This window comes from Sus scrofa, chromosome 9 (assembly GCF_000003025.6).
Source record: "Sus scrofa isolate TJ Tabasco breed Duroc chromosome 9, Sscrofa11.1, whole genome shotgun sequence".
Taxonomy (NCBI): Eukaryota; Metazoa; Chordata; class Mammalia; order Artiodactyla; family Suidae; genus Sus; species Sus scrofa.
The window spans coordinates 87747012-87774450 of record NC_010451.4 but is presented as its reverse complement, the minus strand read 5'-3'; the positions used below and the strand labels follow the sequence as shown (position 1 = coordinate 87774450).

General features: G+C 35.4%; 1 protein-coding gene across 50 annotated transcripts in view; it reads right to left on the bottom strand.

Moving 5' to 3' along the window:
* The window catches only part of HDAC9 (histone deacetylase 9), a 1028404-nt gene that overhangs the window by 418353 nt on the left and 582612 nt on the right, over positions 1 to 27439 (bottom strand). For 24 of the 50 annotated variants that reach the window (XM_021102482.1, XM_021102481.1, XM_021102484.1 and 21 more), the window contains 4 exons: positions 17142 to 17383; positions 11782 to 11947; positions 10665 to 10791; positions 7948 to 8069 (listed from right to left, as the gene is read on the bottom strand). In XM_021102482.1, the coding sequence (XP_020958141.1) occupies positions 7948 to 8069; positions 10665 to 10791; positions 11782 to 11947; positions 17142 to 17383 (657 nt within the window). The remainder of the gene's footprint in view (positions 1 to 7947; positions 8070 to 10664; positions 10792 to 11781; positions 11948 to 17141; positions 17384 to 27439) is intronic. The other 26 variants (XM_021102503.1, XM_021102510.1, XM_021102471.1 and 23 more) reach the window with 6 other exon arrangements.

Here is a 27439-nt window from a genome sequence, read left to right as displayed (position 1 = left end):
ATAACTATGAGTAATAAGTTAAGGGCTCTAATGGAAAACGCTGACTACATGCAAGAATATGTGAGTAAAAGTTAGCAGAGATAGAAATTCTAAGAAAGTACCAAAAGGAAATGCCTGAAAACAAAAGCACAGAATGAAGAGTGCCTTTGATGGGCTCATCAGTAGACTGGACATGACCAGGGAAAGACTCAATGACCTTGAAGACAGGTCACCAGAAATCTCTGAAGCTGAAAGGCAAACAAAAGAATGAAAGAATAAAATTCACCCCAAATCTGGGACAATTACAAAAGATGTAATATATGCATAATGGGAAACCCAGAATAACAAAAAAGAAAGGAACAGAAGACTATTTGAATACTGGCTGGAATCCACAGATACAGGAATCTCAGGGAACAAGAAGCAATGTAAATATCAAAAAACGACACACAAAGGCACATGGTATTCAAACAGCAAAAAAATCAAAGACTAAAAATAGCTTCAAAGAAACCAGAGGATATTAGAAAGTAGCTTGCCTACGTAGTAACAATGATATGAATTGAATCAAATTTCTTCTCAGAAACTGTGCAAACAAGAAAAGAATGAGGTGTTTAAAGGGTTGTAAAAAAAAAAAAAATACCAGCAACCTAGAATTCTGTACTCAGTAAAATTATCCTTTAAACATGAAGGAGAAACAAAAATTTTCTTAAACAAAAACTAAGGAAATTTGTTGTCACTATATACCTCCTTTGCAAGAAATATTAAAAGAAGTTATATATAGTAAGAAAGAAAAGGATATAAATCAGAAACTTGGAGCTATATAAAGGAAGAAACAAATGAAGGTAAAATAGAATGTTTTGTTTTTCTTATTTTTAATTGGTCTGACTATTCAAAATAATATTATAAACATTATGTGATTCTAACTTATGGAAAAGTGAAATCAATGGCAGCAAAATTATACAGGATAGAAAAGAGAAATTGGAAATACTCTGTTATAAGGTACCTTTACCCATAAAGCAATATAATGTTATGTGAAAGCGGGTGCAGATTTGCTACAAATGTGTACATCAAATGCTAAGTTAATGAAATCACAAAGGGAATTTTTTAAAAGAGGTAACAGTTGATATGCTAATATAGCAGAGAACATAGAATCATATACAAGGATCAGTTAAAACCAGAGAAGGCAGAAAAAGAAGGGAAGATTTAAAAAAACAAAGTGTAATGATTAGAAAACAGTTACAAACATGGTAGATATTAATCTAACTATATCCATAACTACTTTAAGTATGACTGGTCTAATACACTAATTAAGAGAGACTGTCAGAGTGGATTAAGAAAAAAACTTGGAGTTCCTGCCGTTGCCCAGCAGATAACGAACCCGACTGGTATCCATGAGGACACGGATTCTATCCCTGGCCTCGCTCAGTGGGTTAAGTATCCAGCATTGCTGTGAGCTGTGGTGTAGGTCACAAGAGCAGCTCAGATCCCACGTTGCTGTGGCTGTGGTGTAGGCCAGCGGCTACAGCTCTGATTTGATCCCTAGCCTGGGAACCTCCATATGCTGCAGGTATAGCCCTAAAAGACAGAAAGACAAAGAAAAAAAAAAAAAGAAAAGAAAAAGAAGCTCAAGTATATGCTATCTATAAGAAAACAATTTAAAATATAAAGACACAGATAAATTAAAAGTAAAGGCACAGAGAAAGATACACCATGCTAACACTAGGAAATTACAAATTAAAACCACAGTGAGAAACCATCACACATCAACCAGAATGGTTCAAATCCAAAAACACTAAACTGAAAATACCAAGTGCTAGCAAGTATGTGGAGCAACTGGAACTCTGATCTACTGCTAGTAAGTATGCAAAATAGTATAGCCATTTTAGAAGACAATCTGGCAGTGGCTTACAAAACTAAACATCATCTTACCATACAACCCAGCTATTGTACTCCTAGGCTTGTACCTAAATGAGCTAAAAACCTATATATCCACAAAAACCTACATGTGGATATTTAAGGCAGCTTTATTCATAATTGCTACAACTTGGAAGGAACCAAGATGTCTTTCAATAGATAAATGGATAAACAAACTGTGGCTCATTCATACAATGCAATATTTTTCAGTGCTAAAAAGAGCTTTCAAGCCACAAAAAGATATGGAGGAATCTTAAATGCATACTGCCAAGTGAAAGAAGCTACATTCTATATGATTCCAAACATATAACATTCTGCAGAAGGCAAAACTATAGAGACAGTAAAAATATCAGTGGTTATCAGGGGTTGGTGGAGGGTAGGATGAACAGATGGAGCACAAGATTTTTAAGGCAGTGAAACTATTCTGCAGTATATTATAATGGTGGATGCCTGTCATGACATTACTCATTTGTTAAAATCAGTGGAACTTTACAATATAAAGAGCAAACCTTAATATAAATGATGGGCTACATTAATAATAATTACTGATAATACTTCATTAATTTTTTGGCTGCATCTGTGGCATGTAGAAGTTTCCTGGCTCAGGATCGAAACTGTGCCACAGCAGAGACAACGCCAGGTCCTTAACCTTCTGAACTACCAAGGAACTTTGTCATTTGTTAATTTTACCAAGTGTGCTACACTAACGCAAGATGTTAACTAAGAGCAGAAACTGGGAGAGAGGAGAAAGATGTGGGAACCCTCTCTTATTTGATCAATTTTTCTTTAGTAAATCTAAAACTGCTCTAAAAATTAAAACCTACTGGTTTAAAAGTGAAGTTAATAGCAGAAATTAAAACTCTTGGAGTTCCCATCATGGCTCAGCGGAAACAAATCTGACTAGCAACCATGAGGATGCAGGTTCAATCCCGGGTTTCACTCAGTGGGTTAAGGATCCCGTGTTGCCATGAGCTATGGTAGGTCACAGATGCAGCTAGAATCTGGCACTGCTGTGGCTGTAGCGCAGGCCAGCAGCTACAGCTCTGATTTGAGCCCTAGCCTGGGAACCTCTGCATGCCACCAGCGTGGCCCTAAAAAGACAAAACAACAAAACAAAAAAGGAAGGAAGGAAGGAAGGAAGGAATTAAAACTCTGCTTGGCCCTAGCAAGGAAAGAACATCAATCAGAGCTCCTCCTATAGTAAAGAAACAAGTCTGCTGTTACCTTTGGACACCATACTAAACTCCAAAACACCAGGGAATATGCAAAATTAACAAAGACCTTTATTCCCATCTTGACATTAGCACTGTAAGCTTCAGATAGCTTAAGCTTTATTGCTTTCTCACTAGTTTTTTCATTTTATCAGTAAAGGTGGCAGAATATAAGACCTTAAAAAGACTTAAGTTTTCACCTAATGAAAATAAATGAAACTCAACCCTTTATCAACTAGAAGCATATTTACTAGGCAGTTACTAAGTGCATTATATGCATTACTTAACTGAATCCTTAAAATGCAATCATTATTCCCATTTTACAGATGAGAGAATCATAACCTAAAAAGGTTAAGTTTCTGAAGATTGAGGACCCAGATTTGAAGCTTATAGGTGGATTCAAGGCCCTTGCAGCATTGCTTCTCAGTTCTGGGAAAACTGGTATAAAACTGATTACAAAAAATATATTTTAATAATTTTAAACAAGAAGAGCTACAAAAATAGAACTAAGATAGAGTACTAAATTATATAAAATACTCCTGTTTTTGTCAATCTGGAATAAGATTTGGAGTGAATATTTTTATAAACATAACTTCTATCTTGGTGCTGTGTGTGCAGAAAAGTGTGCATGTTCATGTGTGCACATGGGCGTATGTTTGTGTATTATGAGAAAGTCACAGAACAAGAGAGAGAGATTTTAAGACATTGTTTAAAAATCTCCTGGTACTAATTCTGGATTATAACTTGAAAAGGTCACCAAGGTACCATAACATAACTTCTAACTTCTATACTGAGGGAGATTTATAAAGCTATATATCTCATCTCTGCTTCTTTCCAATTACTCAGTGTGGAAAATGACACTGGCCTTCCAAAACCTTAACTTATGTTTGGACCCCTTCCATCTTTTGAGTCTTATTCTAGTGTTGCTGACCATTAAAATGAACACTTCAGTGGGGCTGGAACAGTCCCATTAGTCCAAGCCAAGCTTTAGCTTTATATGGCTTGTGCTCTTTAAGAGGTTAATCTAGCCAGCCAGCTTACTTTGTTCAGAAGTATGAAGCGGAAAGACTGTGACATTCAAAGAAAGGCAAAGTTCACTGGGTAAGACCCCAATAATATAATGGAGCATAAAACTTCTAGAATTTTTTACCATAATATTTTATGAAACATATGCACACACTCATATGAACAGGGATCCAATTCAAATGGTTTTGAAGGTGAGTTCAGAGTCACCACATATGCAGTATCTTTGCAAGAAATATATACTATTTCAAAAGCGCCTGGATCCAGAAGCTTCCTTTCCCTATTTATAGTGTATTATCAGTCCAGTAGTGTATTGCATTAGCAAAAAAAGTCACCTACTACAGCATGATATAATTTGCAGCCAAAACCTAAAGTTCAGTAAAATAACACAAACTTCAGAATCGACAAATTCTTAGGTTACAGAACAAAAGAAATCACAAAGGGTAATTCTAAAGGAAGTGCTATTTTAATAATAGGTAATAAATATAAAAATTGACAACAATTATTTTATTCTCAACTTCACAACTGTGAAAGCCTTTGACATTGACTGTTATGGAAGGAGTAAGAGACTCTCAATTCCCGCATTTAAAAGAAAAGTGAATTAGGAGTGGGCCTGATTAGAGTGAACCATTTATATTATTCTGATGTTTCCAACAAGCCCCAGTGCAAGGAGCAACTATGATTCTCCTAAGGGGAAGGAAATAAAGGTCCACTTTGCATGACAAAGGTCAGATTTCTGCAGGCAAAGGAGACTTCTGTGGTTGACATTTCCTAGGCTGTCACTGTCCAGCTGAGTCCTAAGAGGTCAAGAGAGGTTCCAAATTCTGCTCAAGGCTTAGGGAACACCCCTGGGGCCACTTTAATCATTTTAAGGTCATTAAGACTTTTCTTACTCTGGTTCCAGCTTTGCTCTCTTAAATCTTGCTAACACATACTGGCAATTCGGTACTGATGCAAGTTAAAAAGAAATTTAAAGTATTTAGTATTATATGCAGATCAAAAGGTGGAATCCACTTAACAACTTCTTTTAAATCTAAGATTGAGTTCAATGAAATTCAAGAAGACCATAAACGCCCCAATAGAAAAGCTCGACTCTATAACAGCTGTCCTGGTATTTATACAGTATGATCAACACCCCTCCTCTAGATTTCATTTTAATATGATGTAACTTTATGTGAAAATTATCTTAAACAGTTTCCCCAATCATCACAGATGTTTAACTATGGTAATCTTTTATTGTTTACTTTTTGCAGTAACTATTGAGTCACTATAATGCAACAACGCTGAAGTAAAAATCATCTGACTGTATTTCAGTGCTCTCTACTTAGTGCAAATACATGTCTAAACTTTCTCACAGTAAACTGGAACTACATCAAATGGATTATGTTTACAAAGGTTGTAAGAGTTCTGCCTATTTGTAATTAATGGTGGGGATCTCTAAGTATTTTAGATAATGTGGAGAAAACATCTGTATTTAATTATATCATACTTTTCATAGACAATGGGAATTGAATTAAGGAATATTTTGAAACCCCTATAGAGATATAAAAGTATTAATGGCTGTTTAAGAACTTTATTGGTACAGTGCTTCAAAATGTTTGGTTTTACAGATCAACAGCCTGACACTTCATAAATATCAGATATTCAATATAAAGGGAAGAAACTTAAAATATTGGGCAAACACAGAAAATACACCACTAGAAAAAACAAGGGTTGTACCTTTTCACTATCATACATTACATGTTAAAGAGATATAGAAGATGCCTTTCCTTTTAGTACAGATTTGAATAAAAATTTGTAACACCTATCATAAGCAAGATTTCTCTTTTGAATTTTGTTGTGGAGTAAGAATTTCTACAAAGATAAATTAACAGTTTGCTATTTATTCTTCACATGGGAAAAATTCTAAGCTGTTCTCATGAAATAGTAGGACAAAAGGTACTGGGTTTTAGTACTTGCCCTTAAGTAGTGAAAAAGATCAAATTTTCTCTCTGGATGCAAACTGGTTCTAAATGCCACTTCTTTTCAAAGTCAGTGTCAGTTCTGCAGTCAGTTTTCAATCTCCCAGTGGTAAGAATATATTCAAAGGCTATGTGCACAGCAGGGTAGAAGTCTTTCTCCCAGAATGTAACTATATCACTCATCAGTAACCTCCTGCCATAAGGGGACTTGTGTTTTCTTTCCTTTTAGTGACTCCTTGGGCTCTTGAATGCCAGTCACTGCACTGAGACCTGGGGCAATATTCACATAATCTCTGTCAATAGTTCCTACACATGCCATTGGTGCAACTAAATGTCAAGGCTGCAGATCAAAGTCCCCACATTCTAAAACTCACGTCCTTTATGGATCAATTTTCATAAACTATATGCCATGTTTTAGAAATATGTGGAGGCTCACTCTTGGCTTTGTTCCTTTTATTCCAAAGAAGTTTATTTATATGAAAGGCAATCTGATTTGTAGATAATAGTGTGAAATTCTCATGCAATGCACAGAACTCTTTCTTTCATTTGCATAGCCTCCTATTGAAGTATTTTACTATACTCAGAGTCTAATAATAGACATGAAAAAGATCTTTGGGCTATTAAAATAAATATGCATGAACTGCTTTGTAATACTTGACCATCCTCTTCAGTGTCTGGTACAATATGGGCTAAATGATAGGTAATGAATTCTTACTCACGATTGATTTTATTTCTAAATCTCCATTACCCTAGAGGTAAATTAAATACAGAAAATAGCTTTAGCATGTGTTTTTTTATAATCTATATATCCACTTTAATTATTCAAAATTGCTTAGGAAAATGAATATAATTATTGGAAATCATTTTCATTCTGCAGATTTTATATACAAATTACATAGCTTTATATCTCTTCAAGTAGATTTGAGTAAAATTCAATGGATCAAACTATCTGAGTTCAGTATCTTTTCACATCAAGTGTGTTTATAAAATTCTTCTAATTTACAACTTTCTCTAAAGAACTGTATTTGGAAAATCCCATAAGATTTAGAACATAATGTACACAAATGCTATTTATGCTTATACCCAGTGAAAATTTAAATATACTTATTATTGAGGTAAGAGCATATTACATGTTAAATATGCATATATCAGAGGGCTAAAAAAGAATATGGAAAACAAACACAGACTTAAAGCCACATAGCTATTTACTAAATTTCAACTTTATTCCAGATTCATTGTCCTGGTTCCCCTAAGCAAATTTTAATGTGATTATATGAGATTATTAGCTACAAAGCTTCACTGTGAATTCTTCATATCATCTGCGAGACATTAGGCAAGTCACTTACTCAGAAGCCAGCCCTGGCCTTTTGTGTCTTAATGAGAGATTACAATGTAAAGTTTTTCAAAGTGAGGGAAAAGAAGATTATTATTTTCATTTTTGCAGTAAATAGTTGAGGTTCAACAGAAAATCAGATAAATCAAGGAAATTACAGAGGTCCTCATGAATGGAGAAGATTTAAATGTTTTGAGAAATCAAATTCTCTTTACTTCTACTCCTAATTACTAATAAGAAAATAATCTGTCTAAAATACAAATGTGATTAACCTTTATATTTATAAAGCTACTTTGACAATATACTGAATCAACTGAGGTAGAAATAAGAGTGTGTGTGTGTGTGTGTGTGTGTGTGTGTGTGTATTTGTATGTACTCATGCACATTTTTGCTTATGCTGAGGGCAGCCGTAGGGAGGACATAATAGCTATGATTCGAATCCTCTGACTTTCCTCTAGAGGTATGGCAAAATGAAACTACAGGAATGTTATGAAAGAGCAAGTGGAGTCTTCTTGTGAAGTTGACTTACCAGTTTTTCGAAGGGGGAAATCATCTTTTGCATCTTGAGCTCCTGGTAATGTGTATTTGTAAGATGGAGACGTTCCACTCAGGGGTGGAGAGCTTTGATCCAATGACGTGTGGTGGGCAGCCCTACAAAAGAAAAAGAGGGTTCACCACTTGCCCTGGAGTTTTTATTGCATGTTGGTCAGCGATAATCGGTTGCACATGCTGTAACATGTGTCTCAGCTGTGTTTATGTTCTTTCTCTTTAGTGTGTGTAAACCACAGCCTCATGTAACCAGTTGACTTTAGCAGCATTTTATGGAATGATGCAGGATGCCTAAGGATGCCCAATGTGCCTTTGGTCACATAGTCACAGAGAAATTACCAAAGGAGAGAATTTACCAAAGGAGAGAATTTACCAAAAGCCTGAGTTTTGATATCTGAGATTATTGTGTGTTTTCTTAAGAGTCACATTAGTGGAAAAGTCATCACCTGAATACTTTTTAGTCAACAATGCAGAACAGAAGGATTTCATTTAGGGAGTTCCCTGGTGGCTTAGTGGGCTAGGGACCTGGCATTGTCACTGCTGTGGTTAGATCCCTGGCCCAGGAATTTTCACACATCACAGGTGCAGTCAAAAAGAAAAAAAAAGACTCCATTAAAAAAAAAATTGGTAGTTAGTACATGGAAGTACATGAGGGTGCCTTTTACTCAGAGACAATACTATATCAATAGCCTCCAGGTCTCCTGACTTCCACAGAAGCCCTAGGTAAAGACTGGAGACACATCCTTCTTCAGTATGAAATGGATCTTTTAAAATGTTTGTCTTACCTGCATTAATATAGTGAAAGAGATGCAGTTGTGCAACTGGAGAACAGTTTGGGTCTGAACATAGACTACCCAGTGGATATAAACATCTATAATAATCATTATATATGAAGAAAACAATGGATGAGGCACAGTATCACCACCAGGATGATTTTTATACTAGTGTTATTTATTTGAATTAACATTCTCAAGAATTAACTGGTTTAAGGGTATTTCATCTAGCTATAACTAGCACAAAATTATTATATTCAGATTTTATAAATTGATGACTTACGGCTGTCCAGGAGTTGGACCCCTCTGAAGTTCAGTTCAGTACAAAAAAAGAACTGCGAAGTAACATTTGAGAGATGGGTCTAATATACCCAAGGGAATGGCTAAAGACTCTTCATGATGAGTTGTTTGCATAAAACTGTTTCCCACTTTTAAAGAAAGGTATTAAATTTTCTTAAAATAGGCTTTAACTTAAAAGAGATATGAATTAGTTACACACTATGTATGCAATTTTGGGTAATAATACATGATTTCTTTTTCAATAACTTTGATGTTGACTGAACATTTGGAAATTTTCTTCAGGGATTGATTCCTCAAGTCAACTGACATGCATGGCAAAAATTACGTAAACCATTAAAATGTATTTACACAGCGTTCTGGAATCTGCCTCATTTATCTTTTTTTTAGACGCAGAGAAGGGAAGATACTTTAAGATAGAAATATAAAAACAATACTCTTTAAATAGGACTCTTAGGAGTTCCCTGGTAGACTAGTGGTTAGGACACGGTGCTTACACTACCACCGCCTGAGTTCAATCCCTGGTCTGGGAACTGAGATCTCTCATCAAGCCACTGCATACCATGGCCAATAATAAATAATAAAATAAATAAATTTGTAAAAATAAAGGCATAATTTTTTAAAAACTGAAAAGCAATAGTTTAAAAAAGAATATGTTAAAAAACTTAAAGTATGCTTAAAGTGTCAACATTACAGAGTAATCAAGTATTTACTTCTTTATCCTTATAACGTGAGGGATTAAAAAAATTATAAGTATAAAATTCTAAATATATTTTTAAAACAAGAGAGATGAAACTGTGATCTATTAGTCTATTATCCAAATATGCTTTGACTATCAGTTTTTCTCCTGACTTTAGAAATGCCACCTCCTTCATATTTCACAAAAGGAAGAACTATGTGTTACATAGTATCTCTTTACTGAACTTGGGGAAACATAGTTGCACAAAAAACTGTAACACGGAAGTGTATTATGTTGTCAGCTTGTGTCAGAAGTCAATCTACTCTCATTTTTCAGGGTGGGAAGAAATGAGGTCAGGTGGGCAGGGGTTAACTAGCCCCTACATCAGCTGGTTACTCCTCTGTCCTCCCGTCTTTTCCCTCCCTTGTCTTCCTTCCTTTTTTTTTTTTTTTTTAATTAAGTCAACCATCTGGGCTTGAAAAAAATAACTCAGATCTCCATCTTACATCAAGCCAAGTAAAATAAAATCTCGACCTGCCACATCTTCAGAAATTATTGTAAAGATATCAGATGCACCATCTGAGAATAGAAAAATGCAAAATATGAATATCTATGCCCCACCCAACATTTGCCAATTATTCATTCAGCACAGAACATACGTAATACTTTCTAGCCCTTGAGATGACACTTGCTAACATTTATTGAAGAGCTGCTCTCTGTTACGGACTTTACCACATTATTCCTTAGGACCTTCCCAGAAACCCTAGAGGGCAGGTACTACTATCATGCTCTTTTTACAAAGAAACAGAGCCTTAGAGAATTTAAGGGACTTGCCCACAGCCATACAGCTGAGGACTTGGCAGGCCAGGGACTTGTGCCCCGGTCCTCTGAATTCAGAACCTGTGATCTTTATCCCTGGAAATGAATAAAGCCAAACACTGAACATACGTGTACCAGAGCTTGGGATGGCGGCTCACGGAATGATTTTTTCCATTAGTTGGAGTGTCTTTTGTTGCTGATTTACTCAACAGGAATTCTTGAAGCTTCTGCTTTACTTCTGTACTTGCCACTGCCCCTGAAACACACACATACAGAAACAGATGGTGATTTGGGGTTCTGTCCTTTCATGCCTCTGGAATATTTAGTAAAAATTAAGGAGTAACAGCACTGGTCACAGCATATGAAGTTTTCCTATTAAAAACAAAATGAGAGTCTAAACAGGCTTTAGAAAGTGACAGAGTAATGTTTTGTAACTACTGCTTCAACTGCCAATTTTCAAAAGAGCTTCAATGATTTCTTTAATTGCTTTTGCAGAAGGGGGATTCCCAGAATTAATACTAATTTTTTCCTAAGGTTTAAAAAATACTGCTGAGGAACAAAACACTGCCTTTAAAAAGTCAAGAATCTTGGGAGATCATAAGTGATAAAACATATTAAAATGAGGTCTTCTAAGTTGCTAGTTTGAAAAACTAACTTTTTATAAAAGCTCTTTTGAGCATCAAACAAATAAATATCCGCTGACAATTCCAGTTCAAGTCATCACATTTTAAACCTTGCTAAGACCTGATTTTCAGCTGACCTCATACAGGAGAATTATTTGGATCTGTCTCCCTCTTGTGGATAGTTAAAACAAAACAAAACAAAACAAAACAAGTGTTCTCCCTTAAATCTTAATACTACCTAGGTTACTTGAAAACTAAATGGAAACAAGGCTTGACTTAAAAAGTAATTATTACTTGAGCAGGAGGAAGGCATGGAGTAATGTGGAAGTAAGTTTATTATTGAACAGAATGGCAGAGCTATATTGCCTTAGTATAACATTATTTTTAAGGTTCAAAACAAGGGAAATTGGTATCTTTGCCAAACAATGCTATGTTTACTTTTGGAGATGCCCATAAACTGAATGTAGAGAGCTGACATGTGAATGTCAAAGCTTTACATTTGGGTTCATAATTTATCGTTTTACTTAAACACAGACAATTTTGACAAGTTTAATTCCGCTCTTTATCAGGCTCTTTTCTGAATGACGATCAGCTAAAGATGAGGGAAGAGATCCATCTTTTACCCTGGTGCCTCTTACTTTCTCGTCCTCTATCTTTGCCTCTGAGAGGAGGAAGCTGCTGTTCTCTGCGATGCCTCTCTACTTCCTGTTCTTGCCTCTGCTGCTCCAGTTTCTGCTCCTTTTCTAGGAGTTCTTGTTGCTGTTTTATGGCTAGAAGTTCCTGTTGCAACTTGCGAGAAGAGAAAGACATGAGAGTGTGCAATTTCTTTAAGGCTTCATAGTCATCAAAGTCCAAAATTGAAATTGGAACTTATTTGTATTTACAGTTTACCCACTTTTTTGTGTACTACTGAAATCTAAAGACAAGCAACTAGTGCCATAGATGGTGTTTTTTTGGGAAAAAAAAAGTTTTTATTGGAGGATAGTTGATTTACAATGTTGTGCCAATTTCTGCTATACAGAAAAGTGACCCAGTCATTCATATATATATATGACTATATATATATATATACACACACACACACACACACACACACACATTCCCTTTGCTATATTATTTTCCATCAGAGTTAATCTCAACAGACTTGATATATATAGTCATTAACAAGAAAGTTTTTAGGCAGCTTCATCACCTACATCGCCCTATCAAAATGTTACCAAATTCATTCAGATCTTCAGTTCCTTAGTGACTTTTCTTTATACATCTGAAATATATGACACAGGCAAAGAAAGGCAGGACTTCCCAAGTCTTTCACAATATTAAAAACAACTGAAATCTTTACTTCTTATTCTGAGAAATGGTTTGAACATAAACTGAATAGGATAGTGCGATTTTAGTTAATTTGGGGGAAATCTACCAGAAATAAAATGAATGCTAAAAATTTCAAAATCCTACAGAGGAAGTTTTCAATAGATGAATGCATTCCATATATCCATAGCAAGCTTTTCTCTCAAAATAGCAAAAGTCTGGTTGGTTCACACAAAGCTCTGCAGATTAGAGAAACTGATCAAGAAGAATTCACTCCCATAAGACTATGCTTTGATGTACTATTGTCTGGCTGTCTGAATTCCTTGAATTCACTTCCACATAATGTACAACAAGAATGTGAAGCATTCTCAATAACCATGTTGAGATGTCAGATTTCTCTCAGACTGAGAAATAGACATTTATGATTAATAGTAAGTGTTCCCCCTGAGGAGTAAGTAAAGACTCTGAGTTCTACCAGGCTCTGACATTACTAGATATGAGATATAGACAACTTACTACACTCCTCAAAGCACTGGTTCCTCATATGTAAGACAGAGAAATAATCTCCCTCATACATCATGTTCATAATACATATGAAATTTAGGTTGTAAGTTTGAATTATACTAACTTTGCTTACTAGTACTATTTTAAACTCAATACTAATGGAGTTAGTGTAATTTGCTGTTTATATTAGATGCCTAGAACTCTGAAATTGACACTGAAAAGTAACAAAATAAGAATAAAAAGTTATGTGGAATGGCATCTGAGTCACTCTGGAGCAACAGATAGCCAACTCTATATGTCAAACACAACAGCTTTCCTCATCCCAGAAGGATAGGGTTAGAAGCATTTCTGGTTACTTTTCATATTAAGATCTGGAGCATTTTGGATTTGACCTACTAGTCTCTTAATGGGTGTTTCTAGATACTCCAAAAATTTCCAAATTCTGCTAACCAAAAATTTCATAATTCTGCTTCAACTTTGCCTTAAATGTTAATTCTATATAGATATTGGGGTTGGTCATAGATTCACTCAAAGCCCCAATGGAACTGAATGTTAATCTCTCTTTGGAGTCTAGAAAAACATACAATTTAATTTCCATCGCTACTATTCATTATGGAAGATTGGAGGAATGAAATTGAAAAGAAAAAAGAAACAAAACTTCACTCCTCTAGTTTAATATATTCCAGTGCAAGACAGAGGCAGGAACAATTAGGTGCTTTGGAGGCAGACAAGCTACAAATACTGGAGCATCCATTTACTGGCTGTGTGGTCTGGAACAGGTTACAGCATTTCTCTCTGCCTCAGATTACTGGCTGGGAAAATAGGATAATAGCATCTAATTCAACAGATGTAGACTATAGAAGCCTAAGATGAATCTTAGGCCAATATAAACACAAATATAAGTAAAGCATCATACTATGCCTTCCTCATAAAAACAAAATGTAAATGAATGTTAAATGCACCAACTTTTAGCCTTGCTCATAAAAAATGCAAAACAATAAAAATTTTAAAAATTAAACCAAAAGAACTCCTTAAACTTAAAAGAAAACAACTTATTATTACTTTAAAAAATCAATCCAGGAGTTCCTGTTGTGGCTCAGTGGTTAACAAATCCGACTAGGAGCCATGAAGTTGTGGGTTCGATCCCTGGCCTTACTCAGTGGGTTAAGAATCTGGCGTTGCTGTGAGCTGTGGAGTAGGTCGCAGACACGTGGCTCGGATCCCAAGTTGCGGTGGCTCTGGCATAGGCAGGTGGCTACAGCTCCGATTCGACCCCTAGCCTGGAACCTTCATATGCCGTGGGAGTGGCCCAAGAAATGGCAAAAAGACAAAAAAAAAATCCAAAATCTAAGTTTTGCTTTTAGTTATCGCAGAATCATTTTTCTTTTCCCCTTTTTATACTATCTTCCAGATGTCAGTAGACCTGCTATATCCTACCTTGTTTGGGGCAAATTAACAATTACCAATTTGCTTCTATTAACTTTTGAATAAACTCAAACAATTAATTACTTTAAAAATGTTTATGCTGATCTTTACAACTACAAAAGGCATCAAATATAAATGAAAAGAAATATCTAAATCTGACACTTATCAATATTGCCCTATATTAGGGCAATACAACTTGCACACCACAGCAGAATGAACCAGATAGCTACTTAAATCTTAAAGTATGGTGAAGAATATAAGTTTTACCCATTTGTCGCCATTGTCATCCTAACATGCCCAGAATGAATGAAGAAGAAAAGCTAGACATCTATTACTGTTTCAAATAATAATGTTTCAGAATCATTCAAAAATAAGTCTATGAACTAAATCAAAGTATCCTATACTGTAAAATATAGCCATGATTCCATGTGGGTCTCAAACCAAAATCCTTACTCTTATTTTAAGGTCTTTTACAGAGCAAAAAATCGCAAGCGTTCTTTTAGTCAAGTTCACTAAAAGGAGAAAAAATTTACATCAGGTGTCAAAGAAGCTTTTTTTGAAAATTAGATAAAATAGGCCTTCTAGGCTAAGGAAATAGAGAATAAGAAACATAAGGAAGAAATAGCATTTTTACCTTCTGAGATGCTATAATATCAATGTGGTAAAATTATATAATATTAACATAATTAGTTATTTATATTACCCCACACAAATGTGCTTGTATTTGATATGCAAGTGGGTAAAAGAGCAAGTGCCTATAATATAATATAGTAAGATATGATATAACACATAATTTATTTTATTCATAAATTTATTAATAAACTCAAAATTATTCATTAAATTAATAGATTTATTTTAATAATTAATATTTTATTAATAAATTAGCATTCAGTTAAGTCATTTTTGAAGGAATTGGACATAAAAATGCACTTTTTATTATGGAGTTCCTGCTGTGGCACAATGAGATCGGCAGTTTCTTGGGATCACTGGGATGCAAGTTCAATCCCTGGCCTGGATCAGAGCATTAAGGATCCAGCATTGCCCTAGGTGTGGCTTATGTTGCAACTGCAGCTCAGATCTGATCCCTGGCCTGGGAACTCCATATGCTGCAGGGTGGCCAAAAAGAAAAAAAAAGAACTTATAAATATCTGGGGCTTTATATTACTGTCATAATAAATTCAAATTAAACATCCACTAAGTCAAACCAAAATAGCTTTGTTTCAAATATCTTTTTTAAGAAGTTCCCACTATGTTGCAGTGGGCTTAAGTATCTGGCATTGTCTCTGGGTGGCATGGTTTCCATCCCAGGCTAGGTCCAAGTTAAGGATCCAGAATTGCCACAGCTATGGCATAGGTGTTGCAGCTGTAGCTTGGATTCAACCCCTGGCCCAGGAACTCCCATATGCCAGAGCTGTAGCCCTGGGTGTGTGTTGGGGGGAGATGCTGAAAGACATAAAAAAATGAAGTAATATTTATCTCAAGATACAAGAGAATAAACAGATACACAGACACATTTAGAATGATCTGATAATAATATAGTCCATCAAAAAATTCTGGGATATGGACATATTCTCCTAGAATAATTTAAACAATTTGGGTCTCAAATTGTTAACTACTCCCAAAATTCTTTCAATAAATTCTTATCTATAGTCTCTTAGACTTATATGAAAACACTGAAAATATCTGCACCAGCTTCTTTATATATAATTCTATTGAGCTTTTCATTATGTTATTATTTTATATGTATATACATTATGAGGTCTTTTCCATAAGGAAGGTTAAGACATATTCAGAACATCCACTTACAGACAAAAGACAAAAATAAAAAATAGAAAAACGCTTGGAGTTTCTGCCATGGCTCAGCGAAAACGAATCTGACTAGCATCCATGAGGATGCAGGTTCGATCCCTGGCCTCACTCAGTGGGTTAAGTATCCAGCGTTGCCGAGAGCTGTGGTGTAGGTTGCAGACATGGCTCAGATCCTGCGTTGCTGTGGCTGTGGCTGTGGTGTAAGCCAGCAGCTACAGCTCTGATCAGACCCCTAGCCTGGGAACTCCCATATGCCATGGGTGGGGCCCTAAAAAGACAAAATAAAAGAAACAGAAAAAGGCTCTTGGAGTTCCCTTGTGCTGCAGCAGGTTAAAAATCTGGTGTCGTCACTGCAGTAGCTTGGATTGCTGCTGTATTAGGAGATCAATTCCTGCCCTGGGAACTTCCATAAGCTGTGGACATAGCCAGAAAAAAAGAAAAGAAAAAGGCTCTGTCTTCACATAATGTGACTAATTTATCCTCTCTGGTAAATACTACGCAGATCCTTTAGAAATAGAAAATGGCTCCTTCCAAGCTCATGGATCATCTTGGTGGAGAGCAGATTAGGCAAATGGACAAAATCATGAGGAAGAAAAATCTAAAAAAGGGTGGGAAAGTTACTATTCCCTACCACAGATGCTGTAAACTAAAGGATAAAAGAGTATAGAGGCCCCTCTCCGAGAAGAAAAGCAGGGTTTTCTTGCCAGGTTTTTTTGCCAGGTTTCCTACTACTTACCCAATTTTCAACCTCTGCTCTAAATCTGCCTGTTCCCATAACTGTGTTAGAACTGTGCCTCTAATTAGTACAACCACAGTGCCCTTCCAGCCATGCATCCACATCTTATCACAGTGGAACAGCCCCCCGTGCTCCTCCTATGCCCATGTTATGGCACAGGCTCCCTGAGTCAAAGGTCAGAGACAAAGAAACGTTTGCTACCTTGATGTGCTCCTGAAGTTGAGCCTGATGCTGCCGTGTCAAGTTCTCATGCTGTTTCTGAAACTCTGCAATCAAGAGCTGCTTCTGGATTTGCTGCTGTTGCTGAATGAGCAATAACTCCTGCTGCAGTTGCTTCTCACGGACAACAGGGTCCACCACAGGCATCATCATCCTGAGGTCTGTCCTTAGGTCTAAAGGCGAGATGGGCTCCAGGCCCACAGGAACCTCTGACTTCACATCCACTGGAGACACAGAAAGAAAGAAAAAAAAAGAGTGAGAGAGTGACAGAGGATAGAAAATTATCACGCTGACTTAGAAGCAAAAAGTGAAGGTCACTATCCTCCATTCAACAAATTTTACCTCAACAAATCTATTCCTTTTTTTCAAAATGATGATAAAAGGTCTTCTGTATATCAGTTTTGATAAAATGAACCATATGCTAATTTTAGCCTGCAATTTGTACTCTGCCATGAAATCTTCCACATCTCCCTTTTTCAAAGAGATGATGCCAAAGAAATATTGATACAAAACTTATTCTACTGGACCTCTCGCCAAATTCAAGTCAACTTAGGACAAACAAGTGCAACTCTATTGAGGAAAAAAATGTACATTATACAAAAAACTTCTAACCCAACAAAATTTTTGCACTTGCAAACAATTTTGTTTGTAACCAAAGTCAGAAGATATATTATAAGACATATGCCTTATGAAGTAAAGCTTTTAACATAATGTATTTATTTGGTTATTGGACTAGCAAAGAAAAAGTACAAATCTGCATGCATGCTAAAATGTGGGAAATGATAAGAATAAAGAATATATAGACCCAGTGTAGACAGGAGTCACCTAATTTTCCACTTGAAATATTTTTTAAAACGTAACACCATGGGAACCAAAAAAAAAAAAAAAAAAAAAAGATTCTGTAAGTCGACTGTGACATGCAGGCTGCCAATTTTCAACCTCTGTTCTAAATCTGCCTGTTCCCACAACTGTGTCAGAAAGTATGTTGTTACCCTGTATTTTAAGTTCTCTAGGTCTCAGTTCCCTCATATGTAAAATGGAGATAATTACCATTACAGTCATAAAATAAAGTTGTTAAAAGGATTAAATGAGATCACCCACTCAAATGACTGACAACATATAGCACATTCCTCAATAAATGCTTTATGGGTTTTTTTTTAATTATGTAAAAATGGAAATTTCCTATAGGTTTAAATAAAGCATCAATAATGTGGGGCTAACCAAACAAAAATATGAGGATCAAGTATGAAAATATAGCTGTATATGATTTCTATTAAATATTAGGGGGGAAAAACACTAAAACTTCTAGAAAAAATTTAAAACAAGAAAACAATATAGCTAAACAACTAAAACAGTCCACCTTCACTATTAAAGAAATGCATACTTTAAGTCACTATCAGGGATCATTTGCTAATTATATATACATATGATTCACATATAGGCAGATGTGTAGGTACAACAACATCCCCTTGCATAAGATAAACATACGACTAAGTAGAAAATTATGTATTGCAAATGGCACTGCCAACTGGTTTAAAACTTTCAAGAAAGCAGTATGTGATATAATAATTTGGTGATATGTATCAAAAGGCATTAAATATTTCAACCATTTGATTCAAGTTTGCCAACTCTAGGAATATATCTTAAGGAGATACTACTAGAGGAAGAAACAGTTCAAGGTCATATTGTTTACTCAAGTATTATTAAGTTAATTGAAATCACCTACTACAAGGAAATGTTCAGTAAAATATGTCACATCCATTAGGTGGAAAAATATGCAATCATTAAAAATAATGTTTATGGCAACATGAAAAATGCAGTTAAAACATTAAGTGAAAGAACAATGATAAAAGTGACATATACACTATGATAAAACTCTTTAAATATCATTTAATTTAGTCAGTATACATTTATTGAAAACCTTAAGATTCTCAAGTTCATTCTAAATGTTTCTGTTTTACTCCAGAACCCATGACAAAAAAATTCTAGCCTTCATAGAGCATATATTTTATTGGGGATTTAATGGTATTAGTCTTTGGATTCTATTCGCAAAGCCTGGTGAGCTAGAGAACAAAATAAGGTGATATTTGGGGTGGAAATATGAATAATTTTCCCCCTTCTACTTTTCCATATTTTTCCAAATTGCATCTAATGCTCTGACTACTACTCTGAGTAACTTAAATTTATAGATTCTAGGTTGGGAACCACAAAGTTAATATCCCATGTAGACATAAGAGCTATTTTCAGCAATCAAGAAAGCCTAACAGAAATCCTGTCTATGGAAGTTAAGGCTTCAAATACTAAATGAAACATTAATGTCCTGTTTATCATCTGTGTGCACATACAGGCATATGTGTGTGTGTGGGCATGTAGGGGTGGACTGCAGGAACTGCTATCAGTCTTGGTTGTTAACACTGGTGATTTTTCAATGTATAAATCAGAAGAGCTCACATTAATGGAACTGCAGATGTCACTTGAATGAAAATGGGAAAACAGTTTATTAATAAGCCATATTTGGTGGACAACGGTCTTCTAAAACATGATGTTTATGAAAGGAAAAATATTAATTATAATAAGTACGGAACTAAATGAGGATGATAATGGCTGGTAAGACCTCTTGGTCACAGTGTCCAATGCACAACTTTCAATTAAGGTTCTAAAGTAACATGAGATTTCTGAGCATTCATTTATAGAGGTGGCATAATCCCAACCCAAACCAAAGGCTATTAATGATATATTTCATTTTTACATTTAAGGCCAACTAAAACCTCAGTTTTTACATGGACATCCCAATAAACAAATTTAATCCTATAAAGACAAAATGTAAAATTTCAAGAGCCCCTAGGGTATCTTCTTGCTGGCATTCTTACTACTCATAAACTATAACCATCATCCCCTCAAAAAAGTGCCCCTCAAAAAAAGATAAGGGAAAAGAAGAATCGCGGTATTCTCCAAAACAGCTAATGTAAGCCTCAAAGGGTAATTTGACTTCTTAACCTACTATCCCAACAGAAATGATTGTGCCTAACTGCTTGCCTTTGTTCAGAGACTAATCACTAAATTGTGAAAAATCACCCTCAACTTACAAAAACTGCTCTTGATTATAAATAATTGCCCAAGACTGAGAGAGAGCGGCAGGCAAGATCCCAGTCTTTCATCCAATTTATTCAGCAGCAATCCACATTCCATTTGTCTAGACTAAATATAGCAGCGTTTATACAAGAAATCAATAGTGCTTGCAGAGAGGAGAGCAAAGGCATGAATATTTCATCAAACTCAGAGAGAAATGGCAATCAGCAAACTGATGGTTCTGTGTAGGTCATCTCTGGCCTGCTGGATTAGTTCCTGGTACTTGGACAATAGCTCATCTCTAGCTAATCATAATCACATCAGAGCCATTCTTTCTATTTTTAACATTAATTGCATTGTGGGTGACAAAGGCTCATCGGATTCCAAAAGGAATGACGGATTTTTCTCACATCTTCTGTGACAGGCTAATAAGCCTCCCCAGGAGCAATAATAGTAACACAATACCAGGGCTGAGTTTCAACAAGTTACAGTCACTTACACATCACAGAATGTGAAAGAAAGGGCACTGTCCACAGCTGCTGTATTATCAGAATCAGAAATAATCAACTGACAAGGAAAAATTAACAACCAATTTTAACAGTGGAGAAATGGAATCATTACTGTTCATAACATTTCTTGTCTAGGAACAAGCAAATTCTGTACAAATTACTTATACAGGTGGCCAGTGATATATAAGTTAGAAGGAAATTGATGATAACAAACAGCAGCGTGAGCATTAGTCATAAACAAATCCTGATTTCTTTTCTTTTTCTTTTTTGGCTGCACCTGTAGCATATAGAAGTTCCTGGGCCAGGGATCAAATTCAAGCTGGAGCTGCAACCTATGGACACAGCTGCAGCAATGCCAGATCCTTACCCAGCACCTCCAGAGACAAGCAGGAACATTAATCCACTGTGGCACAGCAGAAACCCAAAATCCTGGTTTCTTAACAGATCTCCTAACTTTATTTGGACTTGCTCTATTTGTGTGAGATTTCACACACATGCCAACATTTATATTAACATTCTAATACCAAACGCCCAGTCAGAACATTTTCACATAGATGCTAACCAAACTTAATTAAATTTCATCTTAATCTTAATTTATCACTTTACAAAGTCCTTCTCATTCTTTCCTCAGTGTTTTTCTTTTCCTTCCTTTTTTGTCTGTTTGTCTTTTTCGGGCCAAAAAAATAGGTTCCCAGGCTAGGGAACCTGTGGCATATGGAGATTCCCAGGCTAGGGGTCCAATCGGAGCTGTTGCTGCGGGCCTACGCCAGAGCCACAGCAATACCATATCCGAGCCACATCTGCAGCCTACACCACAGTTCACAGCCACGCCAGATCCTTAACCCACTGAGTAAGGTCAGGGATCAAACTTACAACCTCATGGTTTCTAGTCGGATTTGTTTCCGCTGCACCATGATGGGAACTCCTCCTCAGTGTTTTTCTTAATTGTGCTTTGACAGTTACTCCTTCTTCTGTTTAGCATTTACTAAGCCATGCAGTTTTTCAGAAAGTTTTTAGTTTTTTAAGAAACATGGAAACAAAAAAGCTACCACTCCAAAATAAAAATCTCAGCTCATAGAGATGTTTGTGATAATTATATTTATTTAAGCAACACACATATTTGTTCAGTTATAACTAAATTTCTTTTTTTTAATTCCAAGAACTTTAAAGAGTTAAATCAAAGTACTAAGGATACTCTAAATAGCCATGGCATGTTTCTTTTCTTTTTTTTCGGAAAGGAAAATATATTTGATGAACAACTTAAAATGGAAGATCTCTCTTTTTTTTTTACAGTACAAATAGACTTTATTTTTATATTATTTTTTAACTACTTAATGAATTTTATTACATTTATAGGTGTACAATAGCCATGGCATGTTTTTTAATTCTTCACATTACATGCTATTATTTGTCAGTAGGTAAGAAGGGAGAATTTTCACATGCTCAAAACCAGGAATCTTTGGTTGCTTCTTCATCATCTGGCTTACAAACAAGAAGCCCTCCATTTTAAGAAAATTTTAAGTGAACAACTTGCAAACCTCATGGATGTAAAATTTCTAAGAATGCAAATTTGACCATTTACCACTATCACAACAACAGCTGAAGTCTGTTTATGCTGTTCCCCTGAATGAGATCCTGAGATCCTGAAGCAAAACATAGGCTTTCACCAAAAAAAAATAAAAAGGCACAGGCACAATCTCACCACCAACTTGTGTCAATTTTGTTAAAAGCTGAAAATTTTAAAAAATGCAACAAAAAAAGGAACCATGTTTAAAGATTTCACTTAAGATTCATAGTCACAGCAGCTATAGGTCAGGATACAGTATCACCAGTGCTCCCTGGAGCCTGTTTATGTGGAAATTCAGTTTCTTGCATCAACAAATGGTTGATCACAACCACTGGCAGGTGGACATAGGAACAACAATTTCTAGATCTGGGAGAATCAAATGTTGTTAAGATCATCTGTTCAGCATCTTTCGTTCTTCCTTTCCTGCACAGAAATCTGTATGTTTGGGCCTGCAAACTCAAGAGTTTTCCTGACCATGGAAAAAGGCTGCCTGCCTGTGCCGCTTTGTACTTTAACTTCATCCAGTCAAATCTGTGGGCTTATCAGTAGTTCAGGGTTCAGAAGAGAATATGGAATAGAGGCCTTGGGTACATGCAATCTGGGGTTTTTCAATGTATAGCCTATAATAGTAGTTTAAGTACCTGGGAAATTCAGTAGCAATTTCTATGAAACTTCATCAGGAAGAGACATCTTTTACTAATCTTTTCACATTTTTTCTTTTTTTACAGCCTTTGCCAGGGCAGGCTGGTTCTATTAAAATATGCCTCCGTGTATCCTAATGATACCATGTCATCTAAGAAACTCTGCTCAATGCCAAGATTCAGGGAAGCTAGTCTGTCAAATAATGCCAGAGAGATTATTATCTGGTTTACTGTGTCTTATACTCTTTGAACACACACATGCAATTTCTACCCACCATCTGGGTCAGCTAACAGAAGTGCAGTTTTCACTGTGAGCCCTCTTGAGCAGAAATTGGAGAGGTCTTGGGGAACGGGTGGAAGAATATCTATAACTAGCACATTACAGTCTTTGTCCTATGGACAGCACTTCGTGTGTGGGATGTTTGCTCTGTTACAGCAATGGCGAATATCTAGCTTTTGTGATTTGACCTTACTGCCACTTATTCTCCATTGATAATGTTGATCACCAGAGATAGATTGAGGTAGAACTCATGGGCTTTGGGAAACAAATAGAAGAACTTAAATCTTTCAAAGATCCTTTAATTCCATGAAATTGACTTAAATTAGTTTAAACCACTTTGATATTTCCTTTTCTGAAATGCTACCATTCCCCACCCCTTTTCTTTTAACATTGATTTGGAACCAAAGAAACAGAATTTTGTAATTTTATTTATACTCTTCTCCTTTATATGTTTTTTGTTACATCACAGCATAAAGTTACTGAGGGCAGGTCCACATATGATACCAGTTTGTATCTTCTGTTCTTCCAGCTCTTTGTCTCAGTAACTACCCTGCAGCATAAATTCTTAAGTATCATACTTTTTTTTTTTTTTTTATTTGGTCTTTGGTCTTTTGAGGACCACACCCATGGCATATGGAGGTTCCCAGGCCAGGTGTCTAATTGGAGCTACAGCTGCCAGCCTCCACCACAGCCACAGCTACGCCAGATCCGGGCCGCATCTGTGACCTACACCACAGCTCAGGGCAATGCCAGATTCTTAACCCACTGAGTGAGGCCAGGGATCGAACCTACAACCTCAAGGTTCCTAGTCAGATTCATTTCCATTGCGCCACGACAGGAACTCCAAGTATAACATATTTAATATCATCTAAAGAAACTATTAGACTGTTTAGAGTTGTATGTATCTAAAATAACATTGAAATTATGGTTTTTATAGTATCATCAGGTTGACATCTCACTTTTCATTCACACCTTTATTCAGCAAAAATCCATAAAGCCATGTTAAATGCAAAAACAGTTTTTAGTCAACAAGAGAACTAAGGAACTACCTTCAAAGAACTCATGAGCAGATGCACATCAACCCATAAGCCTATGTAGAAAACATGAGGCATTAAGGGCAGGTATTTTGGTGTTTCAGAATTCTACCTGGGTCCTCTTCTATTTCTCTTCAGGACTCTCAATGATGGTATCTTCATATCCCAGGACTTTATTTGCTTCCTATAAGGTGAAAATTCTGTCTCCAGCCTAACCACCTATTCTAAATTTGCCACCCTTATATAAAGTCATTACTGGAACACAGTATTTAACTTCCTTAGACTATTCTTTCTCCAGTATGTCTGGTCTCAGTTGGTGTAGTCAGAGAACATAGAAGAGCTATTTGACTCTTCTTTCCCCTTTATTATCCATATCCAATTGACAGAAATAATGTTTTATACTCCTAAATGTATTTTTTAATTCATCAAGCTTTCTCTACTATCACTACCTGTTTTATGAAAGCAGTCCTTTGTCACTTTCCTGGGTAAAACTCAAGAGTGGAACTCCAATCTTTAATATGAGGGTCTGTCCTTCTACAATGTGTTTTGCTGGCATTCTCAGCCTCAACACCTCCTATTCTCCCTTCATTTGTCCCACTGATCTTTCAGTCCTTGAACACACTATGCTCTCCTGTCTCAGAGATTTCTCACCTACATTGTCTCTTCCTAAATTCCAACCCCACCCCATTTTTCTATATTGATTCTTACTTATTCTTCATATCTTGGCCAAAAATGATTTGATGTAGGCCGTCTTTCTGAGTCTCAATGCATTTTCTCATTAAATTTTGAAATTCCTTTTATAACATTTTTAATTGATTTCACCATTATCCTAAGTATCATGAAAAGAGGGACTCTATTTTCAGTGCCTGGTACAGCATAAAAACATAGTAATGCCTCAATGAAAACCTTAAAGGAATGAAGAAGCAGGTGAATGAGTGATAGTTATATGAACCATGTGGTACTAAAATTAGAAACACATATGCACATATGCATATACACATATATACATATCCAATTAAAAATCCTAAAGCAAATAATTACTTAGTACTTCTTTTTGATTAGCTGGGTCCAAATAAAAATTACTTGGTTGCTTTAACTATTTATAAGTGAATGAGTTTCTAGCATAAGTATTTGGAAGAAGCAATCTCAAAAAAATTTTTCCACCTCAGATGTCATTTCACATTTACCAGATCCCAAAGTATCTCTTAAAACTCAGTATGCTGACAGGTGAAAACCACCAAAGTGGGGCAGGGGCTCTGGGTAAAATAAAACCTACCTATCCATGCTGTTTGCTTCAGTCGGGACCACTAATAGGCCACAATTTTGAATTACCTAAATAGTAAGGCCTAATTCATGAATGATTAACTGACATTACGGTATTAGAAAATTAGACAAGAAACAATAAACTGTAAACTAAGAATTATTTTCAAATGTCCAATTTGAAAAATGAAGAATTACTCAAAGGATAAATCTGCTTAAGGTTATTTAATCAAAATGATTGAACATTTCCCCTAAAATATTCAATAATTTATTTTTCTAAAAAATCAAACATTCTACAAAATAAAAGTGCCTTTTATTGAAATGTGTGGAATCATTCTGGAAGGCTTATTTTTTCTGAAAAAGTAAATTAATAAATTTCAATGTGCCTAACATCAAAAATGGAAAATGGGAAAACAAATAATACAAACCTCAATTTGAAGACAAAGTTACCCAAATTTCACTTTTTTAATACAAGTAAATATTCTTCACTGATTTTCCACTATTATTATTTACAATGACATTATAATGAAATAAAAAGAATTAGTACATTAATTAAACTTGAAAAGATAATTTTTATAACAAGAATTATTTAATTAGTCCAGAAATATAATTCTCCCTCAGAGTGATTCTCTTCAAGTTATACCTGTCTGTAATTTCTTTAAGGTGCATTAATTTGTGGCAAAAATGAAAATAAAATAAATGCAAGAAGCAATCTGGGCTTTGATTTACTATCTTCTTACTTCCCAGGAGTCTGAACAGGAAACAAAAATAACCACAAATGACTAAAATATCAGTAGGGCTTGAAATATCAACATTTAAGCTAAAGAAAGCTAACTTTTTAATCAAAGCCTTACTATTTTGATTTACTTAATTCAAATTCCCTCTCTGCAAATATGCTTTTGAATTAAGCAGTCATAACAAACCATAACACCAATATGAACTGCCAACTCATTTAATACCCACTTAGTTCTAAAGTATCATAGTGTTTGCTAGTTCTTCACTATTTGAGAACCAAGTAAAAGCTTCATTGAGCTTCCTGTAGTGTGGAAACAAAATCAAACCAATTTATGTGACTTCAAGGTAACAAGACCTAAGAACCTAATCCATATTATTTTGTAATTTGAGATTAAAAATCTAACATAATGGTACCTGTAAATGAAACCTTTTTCAAAGTGCTCAAAAATAGGGAATATAGGTATTGATCTAAAAAGAGTTACTTATTTAGTCACGTATACATTCATCATCTGGGATGTACAGCAAACTGACTTCTGTAACAACTACAATGAAGGTACAGAAAATTGTCTCCTCCATATATTTTTTTTAAAGTCACTTTCTTTTGGCCACGCCCATGGCATGCAGAAGTTCCCAAGCCAGGAATCAAACATACACTACAGCAATGACAACACCAGATCCTTAACCCACTGAACTACCAGGGAACTCCCTCTATATTTTTTCCCATAACTTGTATTTTCTTCTAGGTTATAGCCAAGTACTAAATAATTACCATTTGCAGGCAGCTAATACAACTTGCTTCTCATTATGAAAACTTAATATTTGAGGCAGGGGATTCCCCTCTAACTCCAGATTTCATTTCAAAGATCTGGAATGTAATATAACTTTAATAAATTTCAGTTTAATAAATATTGGTTGAATAAATGATTCTCTTATCAGATACCCCTCTGTAATGCCACTCTTTTTGAGCAAATTACACTTATTTATTCATCAAATATGTTTTTTCAAAGAATATGTTCCCACTCTTCCATTTGGAATCCTTGTCTGCAGAAATATGTAACCGTGTTCTGTTTTTGTTTTGTTTTGTTTTGTTTTTTGTTTTTTTTTTTTTAATTTTTGCCCCTTAGGTACAGTAATCCTATTCGTGTTCTGTTTTGATAGAAAAAGAAGAAGAACTTTTATTGGTTC